The following is a 12,061-nucleotide window of genomic DNA, read 5'->3' on the forward strand; positions in this document are numbered from 1 at the left end:
GAGGAGAGTTATAAGTTTTCCAAACCTCTTCGGCACCCCCAGTAAGGAGTTTGCCTGGAATAGGCCAATAGTTTGAGGTCCGCTAACCTCCCTTAGCCTTAACTCTTTAGTCTTAAGCTTCTCCTTGATGGTGTGAAGGGCTCGTGCTCTTGCCGCTTCTGTGTCCGCTACTTCATTCCCAGCTACACCCCTGTGTCCTGGGACCCAAATCAGCCGGATCCGATGTGGCGTTCTTAACAGATTAAATTTCTCGATACACTCAAGGGGCAGCGAGGACTTAATCCCACAAGGCGACGAAGCCTTGAGTGACGCCTGACTGTCGCTTGAATAGCAATTCACTCATTCCAGAAATTTATTTCTAAATTAATCTATGGCATACACTTTCGCTTGGAAGATGTTGGGAAAACTTCCCATCGGTAGGGAACGCTTTGTTCTGGAGTCATATATTTCAGCGCCTTTGCCTTCTTGTGCCTTCGAGCCATCTGTGTACCAGTACACTCCAGGAGTTTCCTTGCAAGTCTACTCTAGTTTACCTTTACCAAGGGCTTCAGTATATTGGATCGAGTTTTCAAATTCCTTCCAACAAGTGTAGTTTAGTACTTCGTTTTGAAAGATGATGAAATATTTTCGATCTACGTTAACTTCTAATGGTTTTTCTTTTGTTTCCTTTTAATATAATCTTAATAGTATGGTATTATTATTATTATTGGAACATAATGCACTGAGATCTCTTGTCTATTTTACTTGACCGTTAGCCTGAAATTGGAGACTGCTGATGAATTTGAGTACCTCCTCAGTCTTTTTGTTCCAAATGACTAATGAGATGCGAGTCGCACCACCTAGCAGTACGAGCCGTCGTCTTGTGAGAGCTGCGGATTCGCAAAGAATAAACAAAAACAGCCTACGCTTGTTTCTACTACTTCTAGTTTCCTGAATTAATAAAGAAAACTACAATGTCCCTTAAAGTATCCAGTGAGATGGACTGATGTTACCTGTCATGTCCGATCGACTGTCGCTAACCCTTCTCTCATTAAGCAGAAGGGAGTACAGGCGGCTGGTTGGACTGATGACGGGCCACTTTCTGTAAGCGAAGCGCATGGAAAGGTTGGGCATCTCAGACAGTGTACTCTGCCCAGCTTGTAAAGAGGAGGATGAGACGGCGGACCACTTCTTGTGCGCCTGACCCGCCTTCGCTCGAATCAAGTTTGAGGTCTTTGGCACTGATGTGTTAAGAATCGACCACCGTGGCTCCTTGGCACCACAAGATCTACTCAGACTTCTTCGAAGAATGGGTAGATTTAAAGAAAATTAAAAGAGAATCCAAGTGTAGTACAATCTACTTAATTAATGTCTGAGTGCTGCACTTGCTAGTTGTCCCAACAAAAAAAACAAAAAAAAACAAAAAAAAAACAAAAAAGAAAAGGAAGAAAATCCGCAACTTCTCTCTATGCCGGTTAAGGAGCCTATTTGATGTTCTTCTGTAAAGAAGAATAACGCGTTTAGCCTGCCGCTTTTCTAGACTCTTCATTCAGGGTCGTTCGAGTTCCCTTTTTGTCTGACACTCAGGCAGATACCCTGCGAAGTTCTGCCACAGATTTATATGCCTATTTTCTTCTCTTGCAATGCTGTTTGTATTGATCTTTTAAAGTTTAGTCCAAGGATGCGTGCACTAGTCCTACCATCCGCGAGTTTTGATGCATCTTTGTGTTCCAGATTTCCGAGTCTGCTTCAAAGTATGGGTTACCTGTAATCTTCCTAGGAACAAACACACATACAACTTATGGTACGGCGCTTTTTCTCCTTATCACCTCAATCGTCTTAAACGCTAGTTGTAACTTTGCCATTCGGAGTCGGCTTTAAACTGTAGGTCCCTCCATTTGTGGAACAACATCAAGACGCACACCACAAATAGGAGGAGGAGCTCGGCCAAACACCCAAAAAGAGGGTACCCGCAGAACACTCACACGAGCCTCTTTCAGATGAATATGGAGCTTGAGTAAAGGTTTTATCGTTGTTTGTGATTCAACAAATGCAAATAATATAAGAGTCCGGCCTCTTGCGACGAACAGTGGACCTTGAAAGCCTCAGCTGATTTTGAATCGACGTTGCTATGACTTTTTCATTGTTGCTTCGCTTCGATGCAAATTTCACGAGTCCATGGCTCGCCACCGGTATTTATGCCCACACAAACAATTTAATCCAAACAATCATTCCTTTAGCGACCACAATGAAACACTATTTCTGCAAAAACCTTCAGCTTTCCTGGCATAAGCTGCACTTTAACTCAACTCGCATCTCCAAAACCTTGTAAATAAAACCCATCTCCCAGCTTCTTTTTACTAAAGGCTCACACAATAATTTTCGAACAGATTTTCCTAACTTTCTAACTGTGTTCGTTATTCGTGGAGGTGCATGAAAAAGGCAAGTCGTCGGCCGCAGTATGGGCCATACCTTAAACCTCTGCATACCACTCGTATGCTCGCATGTCCGGCATTGTCGCGACACTTTTCAAATGCTTCCGAAAATGATATTTAATTAGAAACAGCAAATTTGCTGAGAAAAAATCGACATAGCAAAGCTCGCAAAAGAAACCAAACCATTTTTTATAGAGCTGGTACGCACGCGCCATCTGATTACCCGCAAAGTGACAAGCGCACAGCTGGCAGATAAATCAGCCTAGAAAAAATAATCAGTTAACAATTTTTCAAGGGCGGTTCTTTTTATTGACAAACTCTATGTACTTTGGAATAAAAGTAAACTAAACTAAAAATCATCAAACTAAATCTGAACTCAATTTCCATGGAGCAAAAATATTCCAAGTTCGTACTTATTTTTCCTTTTTCGTTGAAACAAACCAAAAACAGCACCACCTTAACAAGTCCAAAAATATTTATTGCATAATTGGCAATACAGTTCCAACGTGACGTGCAACATGCACACAGCGGGTGTGCCACACAAGCAGCAACTACACATTGTTGCATGCTGCAAGTATTAATCTAGCAGCGCGCAATTTTGTGATCGGGATGCCATCTAAAGTATAAACAGTTTCACCGTAAAGCCACAGAAAGCCGGCGATGGGTGGCTAGCAAGGGGAGCAAAGGCAATTGCGGCGATGAATATTGAAAATGTTTACTTGTTTGGATTAGGAAGTGCCAGAGTGCTCAATAGCAGAGCGGAGTAGGCAAGCTTTGTGTAGTAAATTGTAAAGCAAAGCGCTGTGGAGCTTAGCCAGCGAGAAATGAGCGTGAGTGGTGTGCCTTTGGATGAGTGGAAAAACTGTTTAATTTATAGCATCAACATTTTTAAACGGTTTCAATTTTACGTGCTTGCAACGGCATCAATGTTGCTACCGCTTGTTGTTGTTGCAGCTGTTGGTTGGTTGTTAGTGCCTCACCAACTGCATATGGGCATTGCTTTTGCGGTTCGTGATTATTGCTGTTGCTGTTTGTTGTTTCATTTTTTTTTTGATAACATTACAGCCGATTTTTCGATCCACGAAATAGTCTTTGTGTCATCGTCGCTATCAGCGGCGTTGTTCATTTTATGGCAAACGTTTTCCGCATTAGCGACGAACGCTGTTGGTGGTAGTGGTGCGCCGATACTTTTTAAGTGACGAGGGAGTTACCAGATTTTGTGAATGTTAAGATTTGAAATTATTTACACAAACAAGAAAGGATATCGTTAGTATTTATTCATTTAACTCTTTTTCTTCTTGATTGGGGCGATAATGGCTTACGCGGTTTCGGCCGAGTTTTCAAAACGCGCCAGTCATTTCCTTCTCGTGCTAACCGGCGCCAATTGGGCACACCAAGTGAAGCCAAGTCCTTCTCCACCTGGTATTTCCAACGCAGAGGAGGTTTTCCTCTTCCTCTGCTACCACCAGCTGGTACCGCATCGAATACTTTCAGAGGTCCAAAAATCTTCCGCAGCATCTTCCTCTAAAACATTCCAACGGACGTCTCATCGGATGTTGTCATCGTCCACGCTTCTGCGTCGTATGATAGAACGGGCATGATGAGAGCCTTATAGAGTGCTAGTTTTGTTCGTCGAGAGAGGACTTTACTACTCAATTGCCTGCTTAGTCCAAAGTACCACTTGTTGGCCAGGGAAATTCTCCGTTCGATTTCAAGGCCGACAGTACTATCGGTGTTAATGCTGGTTCCTATATAAACTAAGTCTCTTTCAACTTCGAAATCATAGCTGTCAACAGTGACGTGGGGGCCGATACGCCAATGCACCGAATGTTTGTTTGATGATAGGAGGAACTTCATTTTGTCCTCGTTCACCACCAAATCTATTCGCTTTGGTTTTTTATAGAGGCCGGTGATGTCAATCTTTTGAATAACACATGACATCCGCAAAGGAAATGCTTTATAGTTTCCCTTGATTCCGGTTCCCCACATTTCCTCGCATTCCTCGCTGCTCGATATTCCTATCTTATAAGCATACGCTGCTGCTGGGCTATGTCATGTCAGCATGGCTATCATAGTTGTAGAATATCTTCAAGTTAGTGTTAGTTTTAATCGTCTACGACTGTGATCGTCCTGTTTAGATTTGATCTTAGCATTCCCGTAAGTGGACAAACTCATCTTGTTCTGAACTTTTCGGATCATGCTATTATTAAGTTCGTTGTATAGTGCAGCCCCGAGGATAGAGCAAAACCGTTCCTTCAGTGCCCCTATGGCCTGGAACCTAATAAAAATGTTGCTTAGAATTCGCTGCCAATCTTTATAATGCCTTTCTACTGTGAAGAAGGATATTGGGCATTATACTTAACGATGTAATTGCTTGAATAGCTGCCTGACTATCTACGTAACAGTTAACTTTGAAGTTAATCCCAGTAGTAACACAAACTAGCTTTGCTGCTTTTCCAACTGCGAAAACCTCAGCCTGGAATAAACTACAGTGATCTGGAAGCTTATACGACTTCCTTAGATCTAACTCTGAAAAGTATGTCCAAGCGTCCACTCAACTATTCATTTTAGAATCGTCCGTATAAAAGTTAAGAGTATTGCGTAACCTTGAACTTTTTACCCCTTTAAAAACCGGAGCCATAGGTATATTCCACATTGACTATATTGTTTCGGTTTATTGAGCTATGTCCGTAGGTCCTCCCTGAGAGTTCGTTTAGGGTTTCTAGTCTTTCTGTAGATCTATCGGTAATAGATCGAGTTTGTACTCGAGTGTCGGAATGAATGCAGATTTTCTAGTCCTGGTATACCACACCACACCAGAGTACCATAAAGTTGTATTGGTCGGATCACTGTTGTGTAGAACCAAGGCGTTTGAGAGGGGGGATGTGCAGTAAAGTAATATTAAGATAATTTTTTCAAAATCAATCCAGAAAGCAATATGAGCGATTTCATTACCAAGTGGTCCAAGTATTTTGGATTTTGCCAATTTTTTCTAAAATTCTAATTGTTGAGAACGTCGATGTTGAAGGTTTCTCAGCAACACTTTGCACTACAGAAACAATATTCTCAACAGAACGTCCAGCTTTTAGTCTGCCAGTCCACCTGACCACTGTAGAGTTTTCCAAGCGGAGGCAGCCGCAATTAAGAAAGAAGTGGATTGGTTGTTCACTTCGGTAATTATTGTAGATGGTGTAAATATCTACTCCAAGCGGCTATTAAGGTCTTGGGTTCATTGAGTGTGCATTCGAAATTAGTAGGGGAATACCTGGGTTCTCTCTCAATTACATCGGAATACTTCGATATCAGGCTTATCTGGGTTCCTGGTCAGAGCGACATAAAGAAAAACTGCTGAGCTGATCATCTAGCTAGACAGAGAACGCTGGAGACGGTTTGAGCAAAATTAGAGGATTGGGAGGTTCCCTTGAGAACCTGGAAAGATGGGTCTCGCTTCAACTCAACGAGCCCTGTGCTAGTACGCATACATGCAATGTCGCGAGATCTTTCCGATCGCGGGTAGATCGCTCGAGGGAACTTCTAAGGCTAGCAAAGCTGCAGCTCTCGAATTTGGTAGGTATATTTACTGGACATCATCCGGCAGTAGTCTATGCGGTGAGACTTGGGATTGTCTCAAAGACGTCTGGGCTCTCACTTTTTCGCTACACCTGTGGATATTGCGAATTCATCAGTAGCATAGCTTCAAGCGACTAAGTGCGAATCGTAACGACCACTGTTGGTCGTCATTCCGTAACTCTGAGGCCCCTCTTCTTTTTTTGCACCTGTACGGTTCCTTTCTTTCTCCTTTCCCTTGTATGGTACCACAACATTTTGAGTATTTTTCCATGTGGACCCCTTTCAAGGATAGCGATTTATCCTCACCTAACCTAGTCTGTCCGTCTGTAATCCAGACGGAGTAATCATTACAAATAATTGTAAATTCTATTCAAGAGGCCAGCTTTAAAAAAAATTCTACAAAGAGAACTTCTAAAATAATAATGAAATTCTTTAACAAAATTTGGTATTCTTTTTTCAATTTAATTAAATTTTTTTTTTTGAAATCTAGCATTGGGCACAAAACTTGTGGCACTAACTAAGTTCACTCAGCTTTTTCGCTTATAAAGGGTGGTTGAATTTCAAGGGCCGATGTCGAATGTGAACCACACCTAAGCACCAAGCTTTTTTCTGCATTTCATTTAACATTTTTTAATTTCAGGCTAATTTAATTTGAACCATGGAAAGATACACAATCAAGCAACGAGTTAAAGTTATTCAGGCTTATTATGAAAACGGGCGTTCAAATCAAAATGCACGCACACTTCGTGTTTTTTTTCGGTCAATTTAATCGCCCAAATGTGCATACAATCGGAAAAATTGTGCAAAAGTTTGAGCAAACCGGGTCTGTAGGAGATGTGAAAACACCAGTGCGTGCTCGTACAGCTCGTACTGCAGAAAATATTGCTGCTGTTCGCGATAGTGTGGTTGAAGAGCCGTCTACCTCAACTCGTCGTCGTGCCCAACAATTGCACCTGACTCAAGAACTAATGCCTCTTGACCATTTCAAGCGTCGTCAATGGTCAGAATGGTGGCAGGAAATGGCAACAGTGAATGGCCGGTGTCATCATTGGCCCGTATTTTTTCCAAAATGAGGCCGGTCAGGCAGTTACTGTGAATAGTGTTCGGTTACGTGAGATGATAACGAACTTTTTATGGCCAGAATTGGGAGATATGGATATGTGGTTTCAACAGGACGGTGCCTCTTGTCACACAGCTAACGAAACAATGGCTCTTTTGCGCGAAAAATTTGATGGCCGAATAATATCACGTCGTCGCGATGTCAATTGGCCGCTAAGATCATGAGATTTCAAACCATTGGACTTCTTTCTTTGGGGTTATTTGAAAGAAAAGGTGTACATCGATAAGCCAGCAACAATTCAAGAGCTAAAGGATGAGATAATTCGGCACATTAACGGCATAGAACCTAAATTATGCCTCAGCGTCATCGAAAATTTGGACCATCGGATGGAGGTGTGCCGCCGAGGCCGATATTTTGTTCCACACGTAATTGAGCCATACCAATATTATCATAATAAAAAGAAATGACAATAACTTCCTAAAAAAATTGTATTTTATTCAAAATCGACCCCGCCCTTGAAACTTAACCAGCCTTTATATGAGGAGCACCATAACTTTCTCAAAAAACTCTTTTAACATATCCCAATATTCTAAAATATTTGAATCAAACTCAAAACAAAAAATAACAAAAGTGTATTAAAAAATTATAACACAAATTTAATTAAATAAAAAAATTACGTAAAAGTATATTAAAAAAAAATTAAGGACGCAAAAAAAGTAAAACAATAACAAAAATTAAATAAATAAAATTTAATCGGCAAAACAAAAATAACAAATGAAAAAATTGTATATAAATTTATGTTCTAAAATAATACAAAACTTAGATAAAATTAATTTAAGTAAAATTAAATGAAGAAAAAAATAATAATATTGTAATTGCATAGCAAAAAAGAACAAAATTAATAAAAAAGAATTAATATAAATTTATATAAAATTTAATTAAATTCAATTGAAACTAACTTAACTGAAAAAAAAATAAATAATTACAAAGAAAAAAATAAAAAAAACAAAATAAAAATTAATCAAAAAGAATTAATATAAATTATGTTAAAAATGAAATAAAAGTAAGAATCTTAAATACATAAACGAATTAGAATTTATTTTGAAATATATTTCAGTTTCAATAAAGCAATTTGGCAACCCACTGAAGCAAACCAGCCTCAATTTGCTAAGAACAAAAAAAAAAACCAAATTAAATACTCTCCATATTCAAATTGTTTTTCATTAACCAACTGATCTGCCATTACCACAACACTTTGTTGCATCCACATCCTTATCGAGCCCTAAATAAATACGCTTTATCTTTGCAGCATTACCCGGCTCATCTGCCGCATCAGCATTCAAGTGGCTCGTTCTTCAACTCAATTTGTTTGGCAGCATCACCAGACTCGTAGCTACTGTTGCACTTGTAAGCTTTATCTCGCCTTTCAGCAGCTAAGTGCCGCGCGGGCCAATATACCCGACCCTGCTGCTGCCTCTCCCTCCCCTTCACAACAACTGCAGCATCTCATTTCGTTGGCGGTTAATTTTCGGGTCTCGTTTATTTATGTTTAAATTCCAGTTTTGCTTTTGTTTTCGTTTCTTCTTTTTGTGGTGTGATTAATTCCACATTCATTGACGTTACTGTATTTTTAATTAGCTGCATTTTTCGTCATTCTGTACATGCTTTTTTCTGCCGGTTTGCGCCGTTTGTTGTTGCGATTTATGTATATTCATTTTCGGCTGCAGTTGCAATTATGTATATACAAAGTTGTGGTTGGCCTCAGATGTGACTGCTGACTTCCCCTTCACTGGAAGTCGCTTCTGGTTCAGTTTCAATGGCTTATTTATTTCTGTATTTTTGGTTATTTTTCGTGTAAAAACACTTGCCGGCTGTTGACATACTTGTACATACTCATAAATAATGGCGGTAATAAAAATGCAGCAAAAATATATAAAATTAAAAATTGGGATAAAGGCGGAGGAAATTTAAGAAAGCATTGTAACTGTGGATTTAAACTTTCGTTAATGAATGAAGATAATCTTCAAAGATATCTTCACTGGGTAATAATTAAATTAACATTTCTTTGATTGGCGTCATCATTTATTTAATGAAAATAAGATGAGAATTCAGTATTACACTCAATTAGCTATGGCTATCAGATCTCAAAGATCGACTATGGCCAAACACTTTAATGCACGTTCTATGACAAGATTGTAATCTTCACGAATAGATAAGAAATAAAGTTTGAAAAAAGGTTTACGTCTTCTACAAACAAACATGCGATATTCCTTTACGGGAGCGGCCGTACTATTTTTAGCAAACCGACATCGCCACAAATGTATGTATATATGACGAATATTTTTTCAAAGCCAATGCGACTCGCAACAAGGCGAATCTGTTACAAATAATAGCGCTTGAGCAACATCAACATTTACTATGTAGTATTTTTTTTTTGTGGTAAAAGTTCTTCTTAATGTCAAATGTAAAAGTTAGCAAACAAAGAAGCTGGCCACTTTCCCAAACAAGACAAAAAATCGCAAAATCAGCTGATGTAGTGATATCACCATGAATGACATCAAATGCATAAAATATGTATATGAAGATATCCATGTCAACTCCATAACGCCGGTATGTCTTGGCCCCAGGAAGAAAACCGTAATTACTAAGAAAACGGTGTGAGATTGAATGGTTCCTTTAGAATTCCTTTCGGTTTCATTATTTCGCTCACTTAAGGGAAGGCTTAAATTCACTTCGGTTAGTACACCGCAAACGCAGAATGGGCATCTTATACGAAAACGAATATATGTAGGTACATATAACTCATATGGTTATACTCACTAAATTATTTCTAAATGGCCGTTGGTATCGAGGTGCCTCCAAAGATATCCCGCAGTAGGAGGCAATTATTTTACGAATATTGGCGATTGCAGTAATCAAACCTCAGATAAATACCGTCTCATCGAAAGTTTTGTCTGTATAAATAATTGGCGCCTACACCATTTATTGACTGTTTGGCAGAGCTCCTTCTTCTCTTTGTGGTGTGCGTCTTGATGTTTTTCCACAAATGGAGGCACCTACAGTTTTAAGCCGGCTCCGAACGGCAGATGGTTCCTTTTAGGAAGAGCTTATAAATAGCAAAAATACATTCAGAAGGTTGCCATTGCCTATCGAAGGGTGATTTCTATTAAAAATTTTTTTTTATCATTTGGTGTTTTATGCCGCAGCCGGGCATTACCGAATGGTAGTCACGCATCTTCCTTTCGGTCATGGTGGCCTAGAATTAGTACTAGGGAATTTTGCGTAACCAGAGATTAAGTCCATAGTGGCATTCCTACTAAGCATTGGCCTATTGGCAGCCTGGTCACAAGACTAGTTGTAGCTAATTGTAATCACTACTACAGAAGATGTAGAAATGAAATTGCACTAATGCAGTTGGGCTCCTTCTCTGTCATAGCTGTTCTGTTTTAACCAGGAAATCAAGAACAACTGCAATTAACTTGGGTGCTGCATGCAAGTTTTCCAAGCAAGTATTGCGTAGGCTACACAAGCAGGACGAAAAAAGGCGAGCAACAGAGTTGTTTAAGTACCGACAGCTAGAGCAAAATATAGCGCCCTGTGCCATGTCTGATCACACCGAACTTCCCGACAAGTGCTAAAGCTAACATGAAATAGTGCTCCAGAGGAGGTCGACTCAGACATACCGACAATAATTACAGACGCTTGAGTTAACAACTCACGACCATATCATATGCAAGCAAGACAGTAATGCAGATGACATTACCGCATACTTTCTAAGTTCCATTTACTTCTTAATGAAGTAATGGAGACTATCAGCGACATATAACCTCCATACGTCATAGGTAGAGAGCCTGGACGCAGGTTTCTTTTGTGTTTGTTATCCCTATTCACGGCTCCACCCTCGATGGAGTGCAAATGCGGTCCCGGGGTGGAAGTCAGCCGAAGAGTGGAGTTCTGCTTTAGTGGATACATGCCCCGCATATCATTGACGCGATGGTATCAATTGAATGTTTCTAACATTTTTATCCTCCCCTCCTCTCAAAAAAAAAACATGCAATTAACTTAGCATAACTTAACTTAACTTATTTTAACTGAACTGCAGTTAACTTAACAAAACTTAAATTAACTTAACTTAACATATTTTAACTTAACAAAACTTAAATTAACTTAACTCAACTCTTTTTAACTTAACTGCAATTAACTTAACTTATTATAACACAATTTATTTTAACTCAGCATAACTTAACTGCAATTAACTTAACATAACTTAACTTAATTTAACACAATTTATTTTAACTTAGCATAACTTAACTTAAATTAACTGCAATTAGCTTAACATAACTTAACTTAACTCAACCTATTTTAACTGCAATTAACATAAGTAATTTAACTTAACTTAACTCGACTTGTTTTCAACTTAACTGCAATTAACTTAACTAAATTTAACTCAACTGAACTCAACTTATTTAAACTGAACTGCAATTAACCTAACAAAACTGAACTTAACTTATTTTAAGTAAACTTCAGTTAACTTAACAAAACTTAAATTAACTTAAGTTATTTTAACAACTTAACTTAACTGCAATTAACATAACTTAATTTAACTTAACTTAACTCGACTTTTTTTAACTTAACTACAATTAACTGAGCGTAACTTTACTTAATTTAACTCAACTGAACTCAACATATTTTAACTTAACTGCAATTAACTTAACATAACTTAACTTAATTTAACTTAACTTAGCTCAACTTTTTTAGAATTAACTGCAATTAACTTTATTTAACTGAAAATGGAAAACTTTAAATCTATATTTAACTTAAAAAACTGCAGAATTCATTAATTTTAGGGGCTTTTGTCAGAGCTTCTCCATCACTTTATGATACGCTTCTTGTTAACGTTCTTATTGTGTAGTGACCTACGCCTATTCCTCCTCCAAATGTCTTTTAAGCAAATCTTTCCATTGCAGAGTTCTATTAGGAGATTTGATGTTTCAAGTTCAGAGTGGGCTTCGAACCC

At 38.7% G+C, this 12,061-nt stretch overlaps 1 protein-coding gene across 1 annotated transcript in view; it reads right to left on the minus strand.

Annotated features, from left to right (window-relative positions):
• Positions 1–3,302: 3,302 nt before the first annotated feature.
• The window catches only part of LOC129238101 (netrin-B-like), a 66,370-nt gene continuing 57,611 nt past the window's right edge, over positions 3,303–12,061 (minus strand). The window contains exon 2 of the mRNA XM_054873140.1: positions 3,303–3,397. Within this exon, the coding sequence (XP_054729115.1) occupies positions 3,303–3,397 (95 nt within the window). The remainder of the gene's footprint in view (positions 3,398–12,061) is intronic.

The sequence above is a fragment of the Anastrepha obliqua genome, chromosome 2, assembly GCF_027943255.1.
Source record: "Anastrepha obliqua isolate idAnaObli1 chromosome 2, idAnaObli1_1.0, whole genome shotgun sequence".
In the NCBI taxonomy this organism is placed as follows: Eukaryota; Metazoa; Arthropoda; class Insecta; order Diptera; family Tephritidae; genus Anastrepha; species Anastrepha obliqua.